Source organism: Babylonia areolata, chromosome 10, assembly GCF_041734735.1.
Source record: "Babylonia areolata isolate BAREFJ2019XMU chromosome 10, ASM4173473v1, whole genome shotgun sequence".
NCBI lineage: Eukaryota > Metazoa > Mollusca > Gastropoda > Neogastropoda > Buccinidae > Babylonia > Babylonia areolata.
In genome coordinates, this window is record NC_134885.1 from 15,309,339 (window position 1) to 15,335,795 (window position 26,457).

Sequence of the window (26,457 nt, forward strand, 5' to 3'; positions counted from 1 at the left end):
GCCTCCCGACCACGACAAGGTAGTGACCCCCCGGGAGGGGGGTCAAGAGAAACACCAGCTTGAGCCCCTCCAGGTTCGGGAGGACTGAGCTGTCAGATACGATGTGTTCCATTGAGGGCTGGTCAGGAAAGGCGGACAGAATGCAGATGCTGCGACTCTATCCGCCACTGGAAACCATCAGTGAAGATTTTTTGGAAAGTGGGGAATTTTGTGGCATAGTTTCTGAAAAGTAACGTTCTGTAGGCCAGTGAACGGTGGAGTCTTGACGGTACGAGGCCAGATCGAATCGGACCTCAGTTGTTTAAATGTCCCACAGGAGGGCTGTCGGGAAACTTGGAGAAATCTCAAGATCCGCTGACATCCAGATCGGCATTTTCTATGCGTGCTGAATGCGGAGTCCAAGAGGAGGATGCAGTTTGGGTGTCTTTAAATTTCTTCTTGAAGGGGCTGTTTAAAGACACTTTGTAAGCAGGTTTAGTTTGGAAAACAGTTTCAAGTTGTATATTCAAATGCGTCAGCTTCAATCTGCAGTTGGAGGGAGGCAATTCCCCCATCTCTGCATACAGGCCGTGCACAGGGTGGTGCGGAATTGCACCTAAGCAAGACGGAGCCCTTGGTGGTGTATCGGGTCCAGCAGTTTTCAGGTAAGATGTCTGGGCCAGCCATATACTACAGACCCGTAATCCATAGGGGAGTTAAACAATTAAAAAATGTCTAACAGAAACGGGGGTTATTTAGTAGACAACGATGTATGAAAAGTAGAATTTGTGGACTCCGGCACCAATCCCACCTTGTGTTAAAAGTGTCAAAAATAGGGGGCACTAAAACCTAGGGAGTCTAAAAATTTTGGTGGCAACACAAGGGTGGGGTCTTGTCTGGGGGTGGTACGCACATGGGGGTTTGGGAGTAGCTTTTGGAAATGGGTTAGGCAGGATGTTTTCAGCTCTTTGATGTGGCTGAAGAAGTTCAGCTTCTGACTGAAAACAACCCCCAGAAATTTGGCTTCCTTTGACCGCCGGGATGGTGGATTTTCCCAGGACGGATTTCAGGGTCCAGATAGAACTGACAAAAGTTGTGAAAATAAATACACTGAGTTTTAGTGGATGAAAAGGTGAAACCATTCTTCATCTGCCCAACACTGAATTTTGTCCACACAGAGCTGGAGCCGTTGCTGGATGCTGGCATATGTGTTGCCAGTTGTGTACAGGGTGAAATTGTCCACAAACAGCGAGCTGTCCAATTCCTTCTGAACCGAATGGATAATGTCGTTTATCTTGATGCTGAAGAGAGCCGGCGACAGAATGCTCCCTTGCGGAACACCCAGCTCCTGCTCGTGAATGTCGGACAGGGTGGTGCCAACCCTCACCTGGAATTGTCTGTCTTGCAAGAAAATTGTGGATAAACTGGGGCAGGTGTCCTCAGAAGCTGAGCTTGTGCAGATCTGAAAGGATCTCAAATTTCCAGGTGGTATCATAGGCTTTCTCTATATAAAAAATATGGCCACCACATGCTGTTTGTTGACGAAAGCATTCCTCCTGTGGTTTCCAGACAAACCAAATGGTCAACAGTAGGACCAATGCTTGCGGAAACTGCACTGTTCTTTTGCCAGAAGGCTGTCAGTGGTTTTATGGTAGATCTGAAATGTCTGTAGTAAATCTAATATAGTATCTAGTATTTATTTTTTCAATAAAACTCAGCTTTAATGTTGCATGTCAAGATCTTGTGAGTAGAGGAAAACGAGCAGTTGTTAATATATTAAGTTTGAACATAGCTCAGCAGAATTATTCTTTAAGTTGTTTTATGCACAGGTCCAGCCTATAGTGCAATACGGGGCTGAGATTTGGGCTTTAGAAACAGGAAGTGAAATAGAAAAGCTACATTTGTTTGCCATGCAACAAATCTTATGTGTTAATGACGAACTCCTAACGATCTGGTTTATGGTGAATATGAAGATTCCCGATATATCTTAATTCATATATTAAATGTACCAACTATTGGTTAAAACTTGTCCAAATATATGAACATAGACTCCCTGCATAAGCTAATATGATATGGTATAATTTAGATAGTAGACAGAAAATCACTGGGGCAACAAATATTCAAGTGTCTATGTAGTTATCGCTTTTCATTTGTTTGGTTAAATCAAGGTGTTGAATGTGCTGAAAGTTTCTTAGTTTGTTTACACAATATTTAATAAATTTTAGGTGGCAAGACTGGAATAGGTCATATTGAAAATGGTGATAGATTTTCTTTGTACAGACTACTAAAAATGAATAATTTAACAAAACACTATATTGTAATGAATATGAATAAATCTATGAGATGTATGCTAAGTTTAGAACTGGTGTTTCTGATATAGCTGTGCATAGTCAAAGGTACAAGAAAAATTTAAAGTACACATGTCCGATGTGCAGATCCGACAGAGAGGATGAAGTTCATTTGTTTTTTGCTGTCTGGCATTGGATGATCTTAGAAAAAGATTCATCCCGTCAAAGTATTATAGCAGACCAACCTTTTTCAGACTAACATTGTTAATGTCTTGCAAAAATGAATCTCTTATCAAGAACTTCGAGTGTTTCTGTATAAGTCATTTCAGAGAAGAACCATTCTGAGCTGATAAAACGATAATGTTCAAAGATTATATATATATTATATATATATATATATACAATATTCATGAATTACATGCACCGGGTACAATATTTTTGTGTGCATCATTTTCTAGCATGTTTCCTATTCATGTGTACCCCCTTCAAATGGGCCATGGGCCTTTTTTGAATAAAACATTGTTATCATTTTCTGATAAAGCACATGTCACAAGTGAGTTGTGAAGGCTTTGCCTCTCTTGTTTTTAATTTCAACTAAACTATCACCAACTTTACTCACAAACCACACAAGGTGGAAGACAAAAAAAGAGAAAAATAATGTGGTGTTGTGTGTGTGTGCATGCATTGCATGCGTATGTATGTGCATGTGTGTGTGTGCACAGGCATGTGTGTGCATGTGTGTGTGTGCACATGCATGTGTGTGCATGTGTGTTGTGCATGCATGCATGCATGTGTGTGTGCACATGCATGCGTATGCGTTTGTGTGTGTGTGTGTGAGCGTGCAAGTGTTGTACAGCCAAAGTTTAATCGGACATATATTGGTTTCAGTCAGTCAGTCAGACAGTCAGTCAGTCAGTCAGTCACTGTGTGTGTGTGTGTGTGTGTGTGTGTGTGTGTGTGTGTGTGTGTGTGTGTGTTTGGCCAGTATGTATGAGCTTATATCACAGATTGACATAAGTTTACAGATGGGCCAACAGCAAAGTGAGAGCTGTATAATCATGGTTTCTCCACTGCAATGGGAAGTCATTTACAGCTTAGTCTTTTGTGCAGGACTATGACTCTCCATCTAGGAGCAAAATTGCACTGGCTCTTAGTGCTGCAGCCTTGGAGGCTAGTTAGCCTTGGGTCCATCCCAACATCAACTGGTCCTAAAAACCCTCCTGGCCGAGAGAGTGGGGATTAACCTGGGCCAGACACTCTCCCACTGTAATCAAATCCTCACCCAGATAGTCAAGACAGTAGTTACCTCCTCTGCTGTTCTGAGGTCTTTAGTCGAACAAGACTGGACTATCATATATACATACACGTTTGTATGTGTGTTCTATGCATTTATGTACAAGTGCATCATTCTCACTGTCTGCAGGTAGTTGGCAGCTTATTCATAAAGTTGATGTGTTACTATTTTACCAATTTGTGCTGTATATTGCATAGTTCTGGTGATTATACTAAATGCATTCATTGCCTGGATGTGTTAATATTTTGATGAGGTGAACAAGAATTACTTGTCTTCAGAGTGTCTTGGAATTAAGGACTGAACATGTCCTGCAGAGGTTGGAAGTGCCACTCTGCGGCATGTGCGGCATGTTGACTTCATTGTCATGTGATTTATTTAAGTGCCTTAATTCTCTGTAGATTAAATATGATGAACTTGCAATATTGCAATCATGGATAGGTGCAAAGGTGTTGATTTTGGTTTTAAAAAAAAGCAAAACACACACCAGCTGCCTTATGATCAAAGGAATTGTTTGCATCAAACACAAGAGGCTGGGTGCCGTGCATGTGTGGAAGGTGAATGAGCTTGGTGAACTATTTATAGCACAGTCTGCAGAAACAACCGTTATGTACAGCTAACACCTGATATTCTTAGCCACTGAGACAGAGATGTTGCAGCCAACAACTGATATTCTTACCTGCAAAGAAAGAAAGGTCGCAGCTAAGCTGAGCCTGGTAGTGGAACAAGGCCAGGGCAGTGCAGGATGTTTGGTCCACAGGTGTGACCACCTTACTAGAGGTCAGGGTAGAGAAGGCTGCTCTATCCATGCTGTCTCCTGTCACATGTATGTATTGGACAACAAATACACAAACGGAATTACTTCTTTTTTTTCTTTTTTTCTTTTTTTGAAGTGTATTATCAAAAATGTCTGAACAGACATGCAGATAATTTTTTTAATACAGACTTTATGCTAACATGGATAACTAGTTAATGTACATTTTCTTGGAACACCTGGGATCATAAAAAATAACAAAAATAGTACACTGAATTATTTTCAATGACTATACTCATTTTGTCATGAGATACTTCTTTTAATCAAAGAAGTCATAAACAGTTTTCCAAATGCCACTGATACCATCAACATCAAAACCTACATACACATCTTTATAAAATCATGTATCCATATGCTGAGGAGACTGATATATTTCATCAGATCTTTCACTTTATGATAGCGACCTGTGGCTGTGACATTTTGTGCCCTAACTTCTAAGACCTCAGAAACAGTCACCCAACATTCTATGCATCTGTATTGAACATTTGCAGCAAAATGCCTATGTACTGAAAATATGCAGAAACTTTGTACTAAAAATATGCAGTAAATTGCCTTTGCACTAAAAATATATGCAGTAAAATGCTTTTGCACAAAAAATTGCAGTAAAGTGTCTTGGAACTGAAAATATACAATAAAATGCCTTTCTGCTGAAAATATGCAGAAAAGGCACCAAAAAAATAGTAAAATGCCTTTGTCCTAATAATATTCAGTAAACTGTATTAGTCCTGATAAAATGCAGTAAAATGCCTTTGTACTTAAAATATGCATTATGAATGTTCCTTTGCACTAAGACAAAATTTTGTAGTAAAATGCCTATGTACTATAAATTTTTTTAAATGCAGTAAAAAATGCCTTTCTACTAAAATATAATAATAATAATAATAATAATAAACACTTATTCAGCACTTCTTCTCAAATAGAGCTCAAAGTGCTTTACATATTCAGAAAAACAGCTCATTAACCCTTTGCCTGCCTTGGGACGTTAGACTTGTGTCTCTTTTTTTTTGTAGTGCTATACACCTACAGGACGAATCTATCACATCCAGTTTTCATCAGCTATTCACAGTTGATTGTTAAAAGGAAATTACCTACTTACTTTGTTTCTCCCTGTCTTCTAGAATGCTATAAGATTGTATACATCCATTGTATTGTCTGTACTGTATGACTCACGGGCAGTTGGAAATTCCCTTGTAGACATATTGGTTAAAATGGCATTGTCTTGCAAAGACTGACCTCGGCTCATTTTCGGAAGATTTACAGCCTTAGAGGAGCTTCAGGAAATACTGAAAGACATGGACTGTGGGAAGAAAACCTGTGAAGTGGTGAGGTTGATGATTTAGGCACAGATCTGGATTATGATAATAGTAGTCACAACACACTTTGTGACAAAGAACTCAGAACCTAAAATGGTTTAACTGGAGAAGCCTCTGGTCCATTACAATGAGGGTGAGAAAATACATAAAGAGAAAGTTTGTTAGATGCCATTATGTTCATTTCATATTGTCAATAAAGATATGTCTTAAGTCTAATGCTTTGTACACAAATACTGCTAGTCTTTTTGTTAGATATTCATTCATGTTTGAAATTAAAAGAGTAAATCTGAATAATGACGTTTGATGATAGAATTTATTAGGATTTAATATATCTCTAATGGTTTTATATTTGGAGTAAATCAAAAGAAAGTGGATTTCAGATTCAATACAGTTTTTCTGCAAAAAGTTCAGTTATGACTGCCCTCATCTGTTACTGCATTAATTCTCAACAGCTTTGGAGTTTTTCACAATTTTCTGGCACATGGGAGGTGAAACTTAAATATCTAAATACGATTTTTTTAAATTACTTAACGGACTTCGTAAAAGAGAAGTCACTAATCTAACAAGCGAAATAACTGATAATCAATGCAAATAGTCAAAAACACCAACATTCTCAAGTCTCTTGTGATGACACATTTTCGTGCAGGTAAGGCTTCATCAAAGCACAGTAAAAAATTACATGCTTAATTTTCACATTGCTGAAGCATATGCACTTGACCTTTGAGCAATATCTAGTCTGTAATGAATTAGATAATAGTCTGAACATTAAACTTAGGACTGGTCTGTGAATCGGACCAAAATCTGAGAGTCCACTGACAAGGTTTTAGAGTTGCATTAGAGTCCTTTTTCTGGTAAAATACTTATCTCCTTGTATGACAATGGGCAATATACTTTTGAACTACCTGTATAAATCTTTGCTCCCCTTTTTGCTGCCCTGTCTGTTTGGTCGTTATGAAGGAATCCAGTATGGGAGTGTAATGAACACCTAATTTCAAACAATAAATCTTCTCTCTGATTATTTTCAAAAAGGAGCAAACTTTTTAAAACTGACTGAGAATCAACACAAAAACAAGGATATTACTTATCATCATTAGTATTTGAACAAAATGATTCAAGGCCATAAGGATGGCCACAAACTCAACTGTAAAAACTGAATGTCCCTTACATAAAAAATGTATTTTACTGTTTTTAGACTAGGAATCCAAAAGCAGATCCAGCACTGTTATCATCCAGAACCAAGCCATCAGTGTTAACTTTAAATGATAATCATAATTTTCTTCTAATTCAATTCTGACTGATGCTACTATTATATGTGGTCATTCCCCTTTTGTTGTTTCAGAAGCACATATGTTGATGTTTGTTTTTGTTAACTCCCAGGGAGGAACAAGTGGCAACAGCTCATGAGGTGCCATATCATGTAAATCAATGTCTGAGGAATGCAGAATATCTGAAACATATGTATGAATGGTTGGTAGATTTAAATTATTTTGTGCATTGTTTGGAAAATCAATATCAGACCTAATATTTAATTCCTCAACTGCTCTACATCTCAATATGTATTTAGCAGAACTTAATTCTCTATTTCAGTAGAGTCAATGTCACACTGAAAAAAAAAAGAGCAGCACGAACAACACACAATAATCAACACAGCTTTAGCAAGCTGTCACAAGCACTGGAAATGCCAGCCAGTCTTGCTCTTTCAAACGTGAAATTTTGAAAAGTCCAGTAGAAGGCTCCACATTTGTCTTGGCACACGAAATTTGATACCAGCATGATCAGCAGAACATGAAGAAAACAACTGTAATATTCAAAGGCATATACCTACTTATAGGCAGATTTAATTTATAATAACTGTAGGAGTGAAGTGCACATGCTGCTTTGCTGTGTGAAGAGAACTCAGAGAGAAAGTAATTGTGATTAAATTTTGAGCCCGAGACATCAGTCTCCATCTGTACTGGCCAGAAGTAAAGTGACAGTGAACATGAACCAAATTCCAGCATAAGTACTGTCAGTCCATATGTGTAGCTTCGAAGAGAAGGGGGATGAGGAGAGGGGGGGGGCAGTAAAGGGCTTCCCGGGGAAAAAATCAAATCAAATTATGGGGGCTTAAAAATGAAAAAAATTTAAAATGATGTTTTTATAGCCTCAAAGGGCCCCAACTCAAGGCTTTTCCCAACCAAAAAAAAAAATTAATAACTACTAAAAAAGGGTTTAAAAACAAACAAAACAAAAAAGGGCCCCAAGCCCTTTTCAAACCTTTTGTGAAAACACTTTTAAAAAAAAAACCAATTTTTTATGTTTTTAGTATAAATGCATTTACTGTTATTTTTATTTTTTTTTGTTTTCTCTAAATTTGGGCACTTTGGGATCTGATATTCAAACCCAAAAAAAGGATCTGTCATTATTACATTTTTTTTAAAAACAGGAACTTTTTTTTGCTAAGTGGAAGTTTTATTTAGGGGCAAACGTTTTGGTAAGAAAAGCAGAAAAAGGGAAATTACTCGCGGGGAAACCCTTAGTTTTTTTTAAACGGATTTTTTCCCATTTTAAAAATTTACTTTTTGAAATTATACTCAATACATAAAAAGCTTGGATTTTTTTTTAAAAGTGCATCACAAGTGAGTCTTGAAGGCCTTGCCTCTCTTGTTTCAAATGTAATGTTTAAGATGAGAAAGATCAGTTTAAAGCAAATTAACTCCACTAGCATTACAGAGTAATTTCCCCTTTTTACTATCTGAAACCAAAAACGTTTGCAAAATAAATAAAAATTCCATGCTTAGCAAAAGAAGTTCCTGTTTGAACAAAAAATGATAATAATGACTCCTCTAAGCTGTTGGGTCAGAATATCGGATCAAAGTGCCAAGTTTAGAGAATACAAAAAATATAAATATAACAGTAAATGCAGTTTGCATATAATTAGGCTTCATTCTTTACTTTTTTGTGCCAATCCCTGAAGCGCAATATTGTTTTAAACAAGATGACTGGAAAGAACTGGATTTTTCCTATTTTTATGCCAAATTTGGTGTCAACTGACAAAGTAGTTGCAGAGAAAATGTCAATGTTAAAGTTTACCACGGACACACAGACACACACAGACACACACACACACAGACAACCGAACACCGGTTAAAACATAGACTCACTTTGTTTACACAAGTGAGTCAAAAATGAGTCACCACTTCAAAACTTTCCCACTCAAAGTTTAAATAAAAAAATCTCTTTTGTTTCGAAGAGAGAACCATTTTTACCCCGCCATAACCAGTGCGGTCATGTTCTGCAGTGTACACCGAGCTGTCAGACAGGATGTTGTTCCGTTTGAGGGCCCGGTCAGGAAAGGCGGGACAGAACGCAGATGCAGCGACTCCGTCCTCTGACTTGGAACCGTAAGTGAAGATTCTTTGAAAAGTGGGAAATTGAGGCAGAGTTCCGAAAAGTAAGTTCTGTAGGCCAGAGAACTGGAGGATTCTTTACGGTACGAGGCCAGATCAAATCGGACCTCAGGTGTTCTAAAGGTCCACGGAGAGGGCTGTCGGGGAACTTGAAAAAATCTGAGATTGCCACCGACATCCAGATCGGCATTTTCTAAGTGCGGCTGAATGCGAAGTCCAAGAGGAGGGATGCAGTTTGGGTTGTCTTTAAATTTCTTATCGAAAGGGTTGTTGAATACAGCGTCATAAGCAGGGTTTGTCGGTTCAGAAAACAAGTTCAAATAATAATTTAGGGTCAGCTTCAGTCTGCAGTTGGAGAGAGGGCGGCTCCCCTGCCTCTGCATACAGGCTGTGCACAGGGGTGGTGCGGGAATGCACCTAAGCTGAGACGGAGCCCTTGATGGTGTATAGGGTCCAACAGTTTACAGGTAAGATGGTCTGGCCGAGCCATATACTACACTTCCGTAATCCAGTTTGGACTGGACCAGGCTCTGTAGAGGTGCAAGAGAGTTCTCTTATCAGCACCCCAGTCCGTGGGAGGCCACAACTCGGATGATGTTCAGGGCTTTTTGACAAGATATTTTCAGCTGTTTGATATGGCTGAGGAAGTCAGCTTCTGATCAAAATGGACACCTAAAAATTTGGCTTCCTTAACCGCCAGGATGGTGGATTTTCCCAGAACGGATTTCAGGGTCTGGATAGAACTGGCGAAAGTTATGAAGATGAATACTCAGTTTTGGAGGATGAAAAGGTGAAACCATTCTCCTCTGCCCAACACTGAATTTTGTCCACACCAGAACTGAAGCCGTTGCTGGATGCTGGCATACATCTGCCAGTTGCTTACAAGGCGAAATCGTCCACAAACAGCGAGCTGTCCGATCCCTTCTGAACCAACTGAACGATGTCATTAATTCTGATGCTGAAGAGAGCCGGCGACAAATGCACCCTTGCGGAACACCCAAGCTCCTACTCGTGAATGTCTGACAGGGTGGTGCCGACCCTCACCTGGAATTGTCTGTCTTGCAAGAAGTTATGGATGAACTGAAGCAGGTGTCCTCGGAAGCTTGAGCTTGTGCAGGTCCGAGAGGATTCCCAAGTTTCCAGGTGGTATCGTAAGCTTTCTCCAAGTCAAAAAATATGGCCACCACATGCTGTTTGTTTACAAAGGCATTTCTTACAGTGGTTTCCAGACGAACCAGATGGTCAACGGTAGATTGATGCTTGCGAAACCGCACTGTTCTTTCGCCAGAAGGCCGGCGGTCTCTAGTTTCCACATCAGTCTACCGTTGGACCATCTTCTCCATCAGTTTGCAGATGCAGCTGGTCAGTGCTATTGGGTGGTAGTTGGAAGGGTTCGAGGGGTCTTTTCCCGGTTTTGGCACCGGGTATATGAGGGCTTTCCACCAGGAGGGGTGGAAAAAAAGCCTGTAATTCCAGATGTGGTTGTAAACTTTGAGCAGGGTGTCCAGGACAGGTTTCAGGAAGAATGTTTTAAAAGTTTATAATGGACTTCGTCCATTCCTGGAGAGGAAACCCATGCAGTTCATAGTGAAAGGAAGGTTGTAGCTGAAAATGAAAATGAAATGAAATTATGGTGCTTAGAGCCTCGCCGACCACTAAGGCCATCTCAAGGCTATCGCCGCGTCAATTACTACTACAAGGCTAAAAAAAACAACCAATTAAAACGAGTCAACCACTCAAACTTTCCACTCCAAAGTTAAAAAAAAAACTTCCATAGTTTAAAACCTTCAAATCTGGTTAAAAAGGTTCACTTCTTTTAAGAAGTCCATCAGCGCCCACGGAGGGACATCACGAAACAAAGTCTTCAAAGAAACCGCCGTGTATGTCTGCGTCTAACGTCATGCAGATCCCAACAGTCAAGGAGCACGTGTTTCCACGGTGAGAGGCTCGTCACAGGGAACGCATCGAGGGGCCTCCTCCCCCTTCAACAAGTAAGAATGAGTAAAAAAAAGTGTGCCCCGTACGCAGTCTGCACAGCACAGATTCCTCCTTTCTGTCTTCACCCCCGAAGGGAGGGTCTCCCCCAGGTCCGGACGGATCTGGAAGAGCTTGTTTGTCCATCTGGGTGTTCCACTTCTCTTGCCAAAGATCCTTAACGTAAGTATTGACCTTCCGCTTCATGTCTGTATAGGGTACCAAGGATCTGGACAATACTTTCTTTTACAGCGTTCCTGGCCAGCAGGTCCGCCCTTTCGTTACCACGAATGCCAACATGTCCGGGAACCCAGGCCAACACAACCTCGTATCCTTTCTTCGTTGCGAGAGTAAAAGTTTCATAAAATTCCAGCAGTTTGGGATGAGTGATATTCCTGCAGGCGATCGCCCTCCAGGGCTGATAAGGAGTCGGAAAAGATCATGAATCTCTTCTGTTTGGAAGAGAGAACCATTTTTAACCCCAGGACCAGTGCGGTCAGTTCCGCGGTGTATACCGAGCTGTCAGACAGGATGTGTTCCGTTGAGGGCCGGTCAGGAAAGGCGGGACAGAACGCAGATGCGGCGACTCCGTCCTCCGACTTGGAACCATCAGTGAAGATGCCTTGAAAGGTGGGGAATTTGTGGCACAGTTCCGAAAAGTAGGTTCTGTAGGCCAGAGAACTGGTGGTGTCCTTACGGTACGAGGCCAGATCGAATCGGACCTCAGGTGTTGTAAAGGTCCACGGGGGGCTGTCAGGGAACTTAGAGAAATCTGAGATGCCACCGACATCCAGATCGGCATTTTCCAAGTGCGGCTGAATGCGGAGTCCGAGAGGAGGTATGCAGTTTGGGTTGTCTGTAAATTTCTTATCGAAAGGGTTGTTGAATACAGCGTCGTAAGCAGGGTTTGTAGGTTCCGAAAACAATTTCAAATAATAGTTCAGGGTCAGCTTCAGTCTGCGGTTGGAAAGAGGTGGTTCCCCCGCCTCTGCGTACAGGCTGTGCACAGGGGTGGTGCGGAAAGCACCCAAGCTGAGACGGAGCCCTTGGTGGTGTACAGGGTCCAACAGTTTCAGGTAGGACGGTCTGGCCGAGCCGTATACAACACTTCCATAATCCAGTTTGGACCGGACCAGGGCTCTGTAGAGGTGCAAGTCCTCTTATCAGCACCCCAGTTCGTGTGTGCCACAACTCGGATGATGTTCAGGGCTTTTAGGCAAGATATTTTCAGCTGTTTAATGTGGCTGAGAAAATTCAGCTTCTGATCGAAGACGACCCCTAGAAATCTGGCTTCCTTGACCGCCGGGATGGTGGATGTTCCCAGACGGATTTAGGGTCCTGATAGAATTGGCGAAAATTATGAAAGTGGATGCATTCAGTTTTGGAGGACGAAAATGTGAAGCCATTCTCCTCTGCCCAACACTGGATTTTGTTGACGCAGAGCTGAAGCCGTCGCTGGATGCTGGCGTACGTGCTGCCGGTTGCATATAAGGCAAAATCATCCACGAACAGCGAGCTGTCCGATCCTTTCTGAACGGATTGAACGATGTCATTAATTTTGATGCTGAACAGAGCCGGCGACAGGATGCTCCCCTGCGGGACACCCAGCTCCTGCTCGTGAATGTCGGACAGGGTGGTGCCGACTCTCACCTGGAATTGTCTGTCTTGTAAAAAATTGTGGATAAACTGAGGCAGGTGTCCTCGGAAGCCGAGCTTGTGCAAGTCGGAAAGAATACCAAATTTCCACGTGGTATCGTAAGCTTTCTCCAGGTAAAAAAATATGGCCACCACATGTTGTTTGTTGACGAAAGCATTTCTTATCGTGGTTTCCGGACGAACCAGATGGTCAACGGTAGAGCGATGCTTGCGGAAACCGCACTGTTCTTTCGCCAGAAGGCCGTCGGTCTCTAGTTTCCACATCAGTCTACCGTTGACCATCTTCTCCATCAGTTTGCAGACGCAGCTGGTCAGTGCAATTGGGCGGTAGTTGAGGGGTTCGAGGGGTCTTTTCCCGGTTTTCGGCAGCGGGATTATGAGGGCTTTCCGCCAGGAGGGTGGAAAGAAGCCTGTGACCCAGATGTGGTTATAAACTTTAAGCAGGGTGTCCAGACAGGTTTGGGGAAGGTGCTTTAGGAGTTTATAATGGACCTCGTCCATTCCTGGACAGGAATCCGTACAGGTCTGAAGGGCAGATTTAAGTTCGTTCATTGTGAAAGGAAGGTTGTAATTCTCTGTGTTGTCGGAAAAGAAGTTACATGGTGTTTTTTCTGACAGGTTTTTTGTTTTAAGAAAGCGAGCAGATTTGTTAGCAGATCTCGAGTTCTGTTCTATTGTGGAGGCAAGCAAATTGGCAACTGCTTTCTTCTCTGTGACCAGAGCGTCTGAAAGTTTAAGATGGTGGAAGGTCGGGCATGCGTTTTTGCCCGTAATTCTTTTTAAAACCCTCCACACTTTCTTCTTGGGTGTGTTGGAGGTTAAGGAAGAGCAGAAATCTCTCCATGACTTCCTCTGGCTCTTTTTAAAAACATACCTGGCTTTCGCCCTCAGCTGTTGATGGGTTCGAACGCTATCGGACTCCGGTCTCCGAAAGACGCGTCGCTGCGCTCTCTTCCGAGACTTGCGGGCCTCCCGACATTCCGCGTTGAACCAGGGCGTTCTAGGGCACCTGAGGCTTGGAGATAGACGATGGGACTGCTGCTTGGCGCAATCTAAAACGATCCGAGTCAGAGCGTCAGCAGGGTCCTTGCTTTTCAATACTGTTTCTTCCTGCAGCTCCGCTCTTATCTTGGTGGTAAAAAAACTCCAGTCTGCTTTGTCGTAGTACAAGCGGTCAGGCAGAGAGTCACCTTCTCCATCTGTGGGGCGGAGGACAACAGGAAAGTGGTCACTCCCGTGCAGATCGTCGTGCACTTTCCACTCGTAGTCCAGGACCAACGATGGATCGCAGACCGACAGATCTAAACACGAGAGCTTTCCAGAGGACAGATACAGGTAAGTGGGAGACTTGTCGTTAAGACAGCACAAGTCCATGTCAGAGAGAAGGTTTTCTAAGAGAAGACCTCGGGCTGATGTCATCTCACTTCCCCAGAGCGGGGAGTGTCCATTGAAGTCGCCCAACAGTAAAAACGGACGTGGGAGCTGGTCGACCAGGTTCATGAGGTCCTGCCTCAGAACACGGACGGAAGGGGGAAGGTAGAGAGAGCAGACAGTGATGGTTTTCTCGAGCGTGACTCTGACTGCCACCACCTGTAAAGGGGTGCTTAAAAGAACTGTACTGTATAAAAGGGACTTTCGAATAAAAAGAGCGACACCTCCCGTCAACCCCTCTTGCTTCGGTTGAGCGGGTTTAAAAACGGAGTTAAAACCAGAGAGAGATAAAACCTTGCCATCTCTTTGCAGAGTCTCCTGCAGTGCCAGCACTGAAGGTTTCAAAGCACGACAAAGCAGCTGGAGTTCCTGGAAGTTGGCATAGAATCCCCGGATATTCCAGTGGATCACTGCCATTAAAAAGGTTTTTTTTTTAAAAATAAAGCAGCAGCCTATTCCATCGCTACCCCCTGCTCCTCCACTTGCGGTGGCTCAAGGTCCGCCAGGATGGAGTATTTGTTTTTTGACATAAATTTTTCGGATTCCGACCGGGTCGGAATATCCACCACCTCGGCCAGGCAGACGAGAGGCGGGGCGAGGGGGGCCGGGGGGTGGGGTGGGGCGGGAGGCGGACAACGTGCCTCCGCCTGAGGCTTTTCTCTCCTGCCCAGCAGCCCCTGAGGACTGCCGCGCAGGATGAGAAGGGGTGGACACAGCGCCTCCACCCAAGGCCAACGGTTCCGACGAGGCGGTTAAGTCGTCCGTCTGCGTTCCTGTGGACGTCGTCTGGACCGCGACGTCCACCGTCCTGGATCTGACGACAGAGGCATACGACGCCTTAAGCGACACGGCCTCCACCTGTTTCCTTGCCTCAAAGAAGGAAATTTTCTGTTCTGTCTTGACTTTCTGGATTTGTTTTTCTTTCTTCCAGGCGGGGCAGTCCTTCGATGAGGACGGGTGGCCACCTCCGCAGTTCGCACACAGGGCTGCACTGATGCAATCGCCCTGGTGCGCCGCCTTCGAACAGGTGCCACACGCCTCTTCCTCCTTACATCGGTCTCTCACGTGTCCGAATTTCTGACACTTAAAGCATCTCAGAGGGGACGGTACGCACAGGCTGACATTAACTAGCAGGTATCCGACCCGAATGTCCTTGGGGACATCCGGGCAGCAGAAGGTGAGGAAGAAAGTGTTGGTCGGGACTCTGTCCGACCCCTTCCTCACCGTCACCCTGTACACATCGGTCACTCCCTGAGAGCACAGCTCGCTCTTGATCTCGGCCTCAGACGCACCTTTCAACTCCGGGCATCTGATGACCCCCTTTGAGCAGTTGAGACCTTTGTGAGGGGAAATCTTCACCGCCCTATCCACGAAAGTGGTCGCCTTCAGAAGGAGCTGTGTCTGCCTTTTGGATTCCGTCTGCACTAAAAACGCTCCGCTCCTCAGCCTCTTGATGGATCTGAGCGATCCTGCCAGACACTGAAAGCCCTTCTGGACAGCGAAGGGGCTGAGAGCCGACAAGGGCTTGTCGTCATCAGCGCCCTCCATCACTAGCCACGATGGCCAAAAACCAGAGGTCTCAACGACCTCCGACTCAGAGTCTGAGTCGTCCGTTCCCTGTCGTCGTCTTTTTCCGAGTTTGGGGGTGTGTGTTTGTTTAGGATTCATGTTGAAAGAAAAATGTGAATTCATCCCTCCCTTACCCACCCACCATGGGGTCCAACTTAGGGGCCAGGGTCAAGGGAACACCAACTTGACCCCTTCCAGGTTTCGGGAGGGATATACAACCAGCAGCCCAGCTCCAACGTGCTCCCCCCCGATCATGCCCAGCTCCCGGGGACAGAGAGCCGAGCACTACGGGGGTTACCTTCGTCAGCCACTAAACTGCCAGTCTTGACCCAGCCCCACGAAGGGGTAGCCGATTGACACACACGGGCCAATGTGTGCCGCCTGTCTTAGGAGAGGTCCGAGCCAAAGGGATGTGTTGAGAGCAGCGTGCTCTCTCAATCCCCAGGATCTCATTCCCCTCCATCACAGGTCGCGCCGCACGGCAAACACGGCGGGCCTAAAGAAGGCCGCAGAGAAAAAAAGAATGTGGAAAAGAAGGCTTGATGGGGAGCTGAGGACAGAAAAGAGGCGGTAAAAAGAAGAACAAAGAATAGCGAAAGGGACAGTGGGTCACGTTTAGTTTGGGCCTCACTCACGACCTGTTCGGCATGGGAAGCCCTATCAGGGGCATCAGTACAAAACCACCACTTATTCAGCCCTAACAGCTATGATGGCTATGTAGGCTGTCAATTAAGACCTGGGACCAGAGCACCAAACCCCAAGAAGCACTGATGCCCCTGCCGACATAGCTCGCTCGATCACTGGCCACTAAGCCTCCCGACCACGACAAGGTAGTGACCCTCCCGGGAGTGGGTCAGGAGAACACCAGCCTGACCCCCTCCAGGTTTCAGGAGGTCCCCCCCGATCATGCCCAGCTCCCGGGGACAGAGAACTGAGCACTACGGGGGTTATCCTCGCTAGCCTCCAAACTGCCAGTCTTGACCCAGCCCCACGAAGGGGTAGCCGATTGACACACACGGGCCAATGTGTGCCGCCTGTCTTAGGAGAGGTCCGAGCCAAAGGGATGTGTTGAGAGCAGCGTGCTCTCTCAATCCCCAGGATCTCATTTCCCTCCATCACAGGTCGTGCCGCATGGACAGAAAAGGGGCGGTAAAAAGAAGACTAGAGAATAGCGAAAGGGACAGTGGGTCACGTTTAGTTTGGGCCTCACTCACAACCTGTTTGGCATGGGAAGGCCTATCAGGGGCATCAGTACGAAAACCACCACTTATTCAGCCTGAACAGCTACGATGGCTATGTAGCTGTCAATTAAGACCTGGGACTACAGCAGCAAACCCCCAGAAGCACTGATGCCCCCACCGACATAGGTCGCTCGATCACTGGCCACTAAGCCTCCCGACCATGACAAGGTAGTGACCCCCCCGGGAGGGGGTCAAGAGAACACCAGCTTGACCCCCTCCAGGTTTCGGGAGGCCCTGTTGATGTTGTCTGGATCGCAACGTCCACCATCCTAGGTCTGACGACAGAAGCGTAAGACGTCTTAGGCAATGCAGCCTCCACTTGTTTACGGGCCTCAAAGAATGATATTTTCTTCTTCGTCTTCACCTTCTGGATTTCTTTTTCTTTTTTCCAGGTGGGGCAGTCTTTAGATGAGGACAGGTGGCCGCCTCCGCAGTTCACACAACGGGCTGGGCTGACGCATTCGCCCTGGTGCGCCACCTTTGAACAGGTGCCACACGCCTCTTCCTCCTTGCAGCAGTCACGCACGTGTCCGAATTTCTGGCACTTGAAACACCGTAGAGGGGACCGCACGTACAGACTTACGTTCACCTGCAGGTATCTGACTCATATGTCCTTGGGGACATTCGGGCAGCAGAAGGTGAGGAAAAATGTGTTGGTCGGGTCTCTGTCCGACCCCTTCCTTACTGTCACCCTGTAAACATCCGTCACTCCCTGAGAGGACAGCTCGCACTTGATCTCTGCCTCAGATACTCCTCTCAATTCAGGGCATCTGATGACCCCCTTCGAAAAGTTCAGTCCTTTGTGAGGGGAAACCTTCACTGCCCTATCCACAAAAGTGGTCGCTTTAAGCAGAAGCTGTGTCTGCCTTTTTGACGCTGTCTCTACCAGAAATGCTCTACTCCTCAGCCTCTTGACAGACTTCAGTGAGCCTGCTAGACAATGGAAGCCCTTCTGGATGGCGAAGGGGCTGAGAGCCGACAAGGGCTTGTCATCTTCAGTGCCCTGCACCACAAGCCACGACGGCCAAAATCCAGAGGTCTCACCGACCTCCAAATTGGAGTCCGAATCATCTGTTCCTGGTCTCCTCCTTTTCCCAAGTTTAGGGGGGTGTATTTGGTTAGAAGCCATGGGGTTTTTTTAATCATAAATTAATCCCTCCTTACCCACCCACCATGGGGTCCCACTTAGGGGCCAGGGTCAAAGGAACACCAGCTTGACCCCTTCCAGGTTTCGAGAGGGACATACGACCAACAGTCTAGCTCCAACGCGTTCCCCCCCGATCATGCCCAGCTCCCGGGGACAGAGAACTGAGCATTACGGCGGTTATCATCGTTAGCCTCTAAACTGCCAGTCTCTAAACTGTAGGGGTAGCCGATTGACACACACGGGCCAGTGTTAAGAGAGGTCCGAGCCAAAGGGACATGTTGAGAGCAGCGTGCTCTCTCAATCCCCAGGATCTCATTCCCCTCCATCACAGGTCGCGCCGTACCGCAAACACGGCGGGCCTGAAGTAGGCCGCAGAGAAAAAAGAATGTGGAAAAGAAGGCTTGATGGGGAGCTGAGGACAGAAAAGAGGCGGTAAAAAGAAGAACAGAGAATAGCGAAAGGGACAGTGGGTCACTTTTAGTTTGGGCCTCACTCACGACCTGTTCGGCATGGGAAGCCCTATCAGGGGCATCAGTACAAAAAAAAAACAAAAAAAAAAACACCACTTATTCAGCCTGAACAGCTACAATGGCTATGTAGGCTGTCAATTAAGACCTGGGACTAGAGCAGTAAACCACCAGAAGCACTTATGCCCCCGCTGACATAGCTCGCTCGATCACTGGCCATTAAACCTCCCGACCACGACAAGGTAGTGACCCCCCGGGAGAAGCTCTCTGTGTTACCAGAAGAGAAATTGCAGGGCTTTCTTTCTTTTAGGGTTTTGGTTTTGAGAAAAAGAGCAGATTTGTTGGCAGATCCAGAGTTCAGTTCTATTGTGGAGGCTAGCAGATTAGCGACTGCCTTCTTCTCTGTGATCAGAGCGTCTGAGAGCTTGAGATGGTGAAAAGTTGGGCAGATGTTTTTACCTTTGATTTTTTTTTTAAAAACCCTCCACACTTTCTTCTTGGGAGTGTTGGAGGTTAAGGAAGAGCAAAAATGTCTCCATGATTTTCACTGGCTCTTTTTAAAAACATATCTGGCTTTCGCCCTCAGCTGTTGATGGGTTCGAACGCTGTCGGTCTCTGGTCTCCGAAAGACGCGTCACTGCGCTCTCTTCCGAGACTTTCAGGCATTCCGACATTCAGCATTGAACCAGGGCATTCTTGGCATCTGAGGCTTCAAGGTAGATGATGGGACTGCTGCTTTAGCGCATTCTAAAATTATCCTTGCCAGAATGTCAGCAGGACCGTTTCTTCTTGCAGCTCCACTCTTATCTTCATAGTAAAAATTCCCCAGATGGCTTTGTCGTAGCTCAGCGGTCAGGCAGAGAGTCACCTTCCCCATCTGTGGAATGGAGGGTGACAGGAAAGTGGTCACTCCCATGCAGATCATTGTGCACTTTCCACTCATAGTCCAGGACCAACAATGGATCGCAGACCGACAGATCTAGACATGAGAGCTTCCCAGAAGACAGATGAAGGTAAGTGGGTGACTTGTCGTTTAGACAACATAGGTCCCATATTGAAAAGAAGGTTTTCCAAAAGAAGACCTCGGGCTGATGTCACCTCACTACCCCAGAGCGGAAAGTGGCCGCTGAAGTCGCCCAACAGTAAAAACGGTTGTGGGAACTGGTTGACAAGGTTCATGAGGTCCTGCCTCAGAACACGGACAGGAGGAGGAAGATAGAGTGAACAGAGTGATGGTTTTCTTTAGTGTGACTCTGACTGCCACCGCCTGTAAAGGTGTGTTTAACACAAAGGTGTGTTTAACACTTTGGCCACTGTTGTCGCCTTTTGGCACCCACTAGAGAGTCCACTGATGTCACCCAATCAGGATAGGTCATTCACTAACCTACCACTCTTATTTTGGGGAGGTTTGAAAGGCCATATTTTGTGCATGTGACTAGGGGAATCCCCTTCTATCGATTGACACCATCTGCAAGTTTTCGAGTGAATTTATTATAGTTTTATCCGCAACTTCAATCTTTTCACTTTCCAAAATGGCTGCATTGACAAGCAGACAACGCTACTTCACAAATTGAGCGAGTTATCGAGCAACTGAGAATGCAGCCAGGCCAGAAAAATGAAGATTTGGGTGAAGAATTGCCGTATGATGATGAAGAAGTTTCACTGTCTGAGCAGGAGAGTGATAGTGGTGGTGACTGGGCACCGAGCCAAGTACCAAGTCACGAGTGTACGGGGCGTGGCCAGAAGAGTGGAGCAAGTGTTCCTGCTACGGCCACCACATTGGCAGCTGTGACTGACTGTGACAGTGAAGGGGAAGAGTGTGTTGCTCAAGTGGCAGCGTCTGTGTCACGTCGGAGACCAACAACACAGCGTGGCCGTGGGTCAAACTCAACCACACGCCAACAACCAGGAGGGAGGGAGTGAGCGAGGTAGAACAACTGTGCCAAGCCCTGATTTGTTTCAGTGGGTGTTGTACCACATGGATGATCCCTACTGTCCTGCAGAATGGCTTCCAAATTTTACTAAGAAAACAGGTAAGAGCTGTGTGTGTGTGTGTGCGCGCGCGCGCGCGCTCGCAGAAGTATTTCACTGAGAGAGCATGTGACTAAGATTAGGTTGCACTCATTTTTTTATATGGACAGATCAGAGGTGCACTGTTCATTCACTAGTAGCACATATAAAATTATGTGTGCATTGTATCAGACAACTGTAGGACATTGAAGAGTAAGAGCAGTATGTTTATTTACCACACAAACATTTCATGTCAGTTTTTTTCTTGTGAAGGTTATGGAGATACACTGTGTAAAACATACCTGTGTAAAAAATCTTTGATTTTGCTATTTGTGCACTTGTTTATGAGTATAATATCTTTTATATTTGCAGTATTTATCATTAGCTGATAATAAATCAGCTGTTATATAATTATTACCAATTGTATTTTACTTTTTTTTGCTCATGTCTTTCAGGTGTCCTTGTCAACACAGACAACTTCCATCCAGTGGACTTCTTTATGCTTTTCTTTCCAGAAATAGCATTCCAACTCATGGCTGACCAGTCTAATCTGTATGCAGAGGGGCTGCTGTCAGGCATCACTGAACTCAGTCAACATTCAAAGCTGAATGCTGCCAAAGACACCTCTGTCCCTGAGATGAAGGCATACACAGCACTTCAGATCGCGATGGGGCTGTGTTGTAAGCCTGAAATCGAGGACAACTGGTGGACACACTGGCTGCTCAACCTGCCATTTGGAACCATAATGTGCAGGAAGCCAATGTGTCCCACTCTGTGCTTTGAACTGTATCATACTGTGGGGGACTACAGGAAAGCAGCAGCAACCAAAATTCATGGTCTCCAACAGTGAACAGTTCAGACCTGTGTACATATTTGTATACATATTTTACCTCAATTCTTATATTTTCTGACTTTAGTAGTATTTCAGTTTCATGAGACAGTTGTAAAGTATATATATATATATATATATATATAGTTCCACCACAGTAAGATATTTCAAGTGAGGACACTGTGAAACCTTCAAGTGAAGTGACAGAAATCATCATTTTTCTACAAAAATGCAAGTTCATTTTGTGTTTCCCATGGATTATATTCTGGATTACACCATTACATGGGAAATATAATGACTACCAAGTTAAACCGATCTCTCAGTCAAAGTAGGCTTCTCACTTGCGTAGCTTTCATTGGCGATCCGGCCGGCTTCTTCAGCGCAACTGCTGGGTAGAGAAATATAGTTGTACTGAAGACTTCAACTGGTGAGTTTGCTTTGTTTTCAACTGCATTGCAGTTATGTTTGTGTTGTACCTGTCTTTGTTTATGTCTGTAATGTGTCGAAGTATAAATCTGTACTGAATAAAAAAAAAAAAACATAATAATTAACACAAAAATAAAAAATATTTCACTTGTACCATCATTCATTGTTCCAAAACACAAAAATTCCATCATTCCTCTTACAAAAAAAACAACAACAACAAAAAACAGGAAGTAATTTGGTTCAAAAACAAAAAAGTTATAGTAATTTGAAATCGGTAGGTGTAATTTCTTGCTCTTTCTTGAAAATCAGTTGGCGCCAGGGAGTGCTGCACTCCTAACTCACTGGTGGTGAAAGGGTTAAAGAAACTGTACTATATAAAAGGGACTTTTGTAAAAACAGAGCGACTCCTCCCGTCAATCCTTCTTGCTTAGGTTGAGCGGGTTTAAAAATTGAGTTAAAACCGGAGAGAGATAAAATCTTGCCAACTCTTTGCAGAGTTTCTTGCAGTGCCAGCACTGAAGGTTTCAAAAAACGACAAAGCAACTGGAGTTCCTGAAGGTTAGCATAAAAACCACAGATGCTCCAATGAACGATCGCCATTAAAAAAGTTAAAAATGTAGCAGCAACCTAATCCATAGCTACCTCCTGCTCCTCTGCTTGCGATGGTCCAAAGTCGGACAAGACTGCAAATCTGTTTTTAGTGTTGATTACAGTCCTGTCTAATTCTGGCCAAGCTGGAATAACCACCACCTCAGCTTTCCCTGACCCCACCGAGATCGCAAACTTCCCCTGTCTTGGTTTTGCTGCGACTGCCTCTTTGATGTAGTATCCACTAGAAATGTACCGTTCCTCAGCTTCTTGATGGTTTTCAACACACCAGCCAAACACTGAAAGCCTTTCTGGATGGCGAAGGGGCTAACATCTGACAAGGGCTTGTCAGCATCAGCGCCCTCCACCACAAGCCTTGATGGCCAAAATCCAGAGGTCTCTTGGACCTCTGAATTTGAGTCAGAGTCACTCTCCGTTCCTGGTCTCCTCTTCGCAACTTTTGGAGGATGTAATTGAGATTGGAAAAAAAAAGAAAAAAATCAATAGAAAACTGACTGACAGACCAATAACAATTTTGACAGACGAAAGACACCCACTACATGATGGCATTAATAGCAGAAGGTCAGACATAAGTGGCAGGTTCAGAGCTCCATGCGCAAGAACATCTCGCTACATTAATTCATTCATTCCTACAGCCATTTGTGCACACAATCAAAACATCCAATACACTAACTCATGAGTGAACCCCCCCACACCCCCGTGCCACAGCAACACCTGAACTTCACCAGCAGACGAGTGCATGGGAGCAGAAATCATGCGTGCATGTGGGACTGAGCGGGTGAGCACAGGCAAGCGTTTCCATGTGTGTGATCGGAAGTGATTTTAAAATATTTTCTTATTTTATATCTTAATGTTAATGTACTAATTTTATTGGCATGACATATGTTATGTGCGTGCATACATGCGTATCCATGTGTATGTGTGTGTATGAGAGTGTGTGTGTGTGTGCATTTTACTTATATATACGATTTATTCCCTGGATGTTTTTATAAATATATTGTTATACAATTCCTTATGGTCTTAACATGTGTGTGTGTGTGTGTGTGTGTGCGTGCGCGCGTGTGTGTGTGCATGCGCGCATGTCATTTTAGTAATATACACCTTTTATTTGTTGGATGTTTTCATTTGTAAAGATTGTCGTGCAATAGCCTATTGTCTTAACATGAGTATGTATGTGGGTGGGGAGGGGGGGGAGTTAGTCTATCGTCAGCTATTGGGAATTCTTATTTGACTAGTTTCAATCTTTTATGTTGCACATGATAATTTTATGCTGGTGTTTACAACGAGCCTGTGACTGCACAACTTAATTTCCATGTGGATTAATAAAGTGCTTTTGATTTGATTGATTGATTGAGTGGCAGCCCCGCACCGCAGGGGTTATCTCAGTTAGTCTCTAAACTTCCAGTCTTGACCCAGCCCCATGTAGGGGTAGCTGACTGACACACACGGGCCAATGTGTGCCGCCTGTCTTAGGAGAGGTCCGAGCCAAAGGGACGTGATGAGAGCAGCATGCCCTCTCATTCCCCTCCATCACAGGTTGCGCCGCACGGTAAACACAGCGGGCCTGAAGAAGGCCGCAGAGAAAAAAAGAATGTGGAAAAGAAGGCTTGATGGGGAGGTGAAGACAGAAAAGAGGCGGTAAAACAAAGAAGAGAGAATAGCGAAAGGGACGGTGGGTCACTTTTAGTTTGGGCCTCACTCACGACCTGTTCAGCATGGGAAGCCCTATCAGGGGCATCAGTACAAAGACCACCATGTATTCAGCCTGAACAGTTACAATGGCAAAGTAGGCTATCAATTATGACCTGGGACTAGAGCAGTAAACGCTCAGAAGCACTGATGCCCCCGCCGACATAGCTCGCTTGATCACTGGCCACTAAGCCTCCCGACCACAACAAGGTAGTGACTCCCCGGGAGGAAGAGACTGAGTATAAAGAATGGAAAGTACAGGTTCAAGAACCAAACCCTGGGGTGCACCATGATCAAGGCGAACTGACTTTGAACACAGCTTATTGACCAAGACTGACTGGGATCTTTGAGAAAGGCAGGACTCAAACCACGAAAGTGCAATTTCTAAAATACCATAGGACTGAAGTCTATCCAGAAGAACAGAGTGGTCAATAGTATCGATGGCAGCAGACAGATCTAAAAGAGTTAGTAGCGACACAACTCTATGGTCTAGGGACGATAGGCAGACTGAGTGGGGCATGAGATTATGGGAATTTAAACAAAAGAGAAGCTGTTGGAGAATGACTTTCTCAATGATTTTAGACAGAAAAGGTGAGTATATAGTTTTTATGACTGTCTGGGTCAAGGCTAGATTTTTTTCAGAAGAGGTTTTACAATAGCAACTTTAAAGAGAGATGGAAATATTCCACTTCATAGACTGTCATTTACAATGTGAGTGATAGTGGGGAGGAGTTCATCTAAACATTCTAAAAGTAGAGGTGTCGGCATAGGATGAAGAGAACAGGTTGTAGGTCTAGATTTTAATATCAGGATTTTCAAATCATACTCAGATACTGGGTGAAAGGTAGCAAATTATGAACTAATGTGTGAATTCAAATCTGAAGAAATGAAGTAGTTTGTAGCTGAGAGTCAAGTTCAGAACGTATGGCTGATACCTTTTTGATGAAAAATTGACAGAAAACATCAGGCAACTGGTTTGGTGGGAACGTGTTTTGGCAAAGAACAAGAATTTCTGTGAGGACAAAGTTGACTGCAGATACCAAACAGCTGAGAAGCACTGTTACTGTTGGAAATCCTGGAGGAAAAGTAATTGAAATTTGCTTTATAAACAATCTCCGATACAGCACGCTCAGCTGCCACAAGGATCCGCTTATCAACTGTCAAACCCGTCCTCTTGGTTTTCCTCTCCATCCTACAGCATGCACGCTTTGTGGCTGGAAGAACATCAGCAACCAGTGAGTACCATGGGGAGGACTTCCTAGGGCGCACTAGGTGCATGGACACTGGGGCATGCTTACTGAGCAACACACGTAGGGCAGCATCAAGATCGTCAGTAGAGGGACACAGTGATGGGGACACAGTCGCCAGTTAGTCTTGTTTAAAAGTTAAACGGTCAATAAAACGTAACCTTCTAACATTTCTATACACAGGGAGTGGAGGGGGAACACGGACATTAAAATCAGTGCTTACAGTGTAATGATCCGAGGTGAGGGAATGAGTCACAGTCACTGTGTGAACCATGTCATCATCAGGTCTACACATGTCCTCGAGTATGCGTGGGCTGGTCAACATATTGTTTAAAAGAAAAGGAGTCTAAAATATCAATTAGTTTTGCGGTAGTGTGGTCGTCAGGATGGTCAAAATGACAGTTGATGTCACCCAAAATGATTGGTATACCAGCAAGTTTGTTACACTGATCAACAAGCTCATGAAAATCGGTAATAATCATGTCATGTGTGAGTTTGTTTTTGCGGTTAGATGGGGGACGATATAGACAGAAGAAAGGCAGAGATTTTGCGGGAAGGGAAACGGTGGTGTGTACTACTTCGAAAGATGGGTGAGAGTATGGGAGAGATGAGGATGAAAGACATGGAGCAAAAGAATCATGTGATATGACAGCAAGTCCTCCTCCGTGAGAGGCACGTGGAAAAGATTTAATGGAATAACCCAGAGGACAGAGATCAGTACACTTGGCCTCGTCACCCTTTTCTCTGAGCCATGGTCTGTGACAAACAAAATGTCCACTTCCTTTTCGGATATAAACTCCGAGATGTCTGTACGTCTATGTTCATCACTCACAAAACAAAGTAACTCTGAGCAAGTCAGTGTTTGATCGCAAAGAACTGAGAGTTACACAACTATAATTTTATCATCTGCTTAAAATACAATGTATGGGCAATTATCACACAAAATTTCAAGGAGATATCTTTGTACTTGAGGGAGAAGGGTACGGTAGCCGAAAACATTCTTTCTTGTTGTTGTATTTTTAATATACACCTAAAATGCGTTTTCATTCCCTCTGTAGATATTTTTGTTGGCGCTGTGTGTATAACCA

At 44.5% G+C, this 26,457-nt stretch overlaps 1 protein-coding gene across 6 annotated transcripts in view; it reads right to left on the bottom strand.

Moving 5' to 3' along the window:
- The window catches only part of LOC143286821 (SH3 domain-containing YSC84-like protein 1), a 197,010-nt gene that overhangs the window by 68,789 nt on the left and 101,764 nt on the right, over window positions 1-26,457 (bottom strand). The window contains exon 7 of one of the 6 annotated variants that reach the window (XM_076594629.1): window positions 4,176-4,375. The exons of the other annotated variants lie outside the window; for them this stretch is intronic. Within the exon in view, the coding sequence (XP_076450744.1) occupies window positions 4,191-4,375 (185 nt within the window). The 3' untranslated portion in view covers window positions 4,176-4,190. Of the gene's footprint in view, window positions 1-4,175; window positions 4,376-26,457 lie in introns of those variants that run through there. 6 annotated transcript variants of the gene reach the window in all.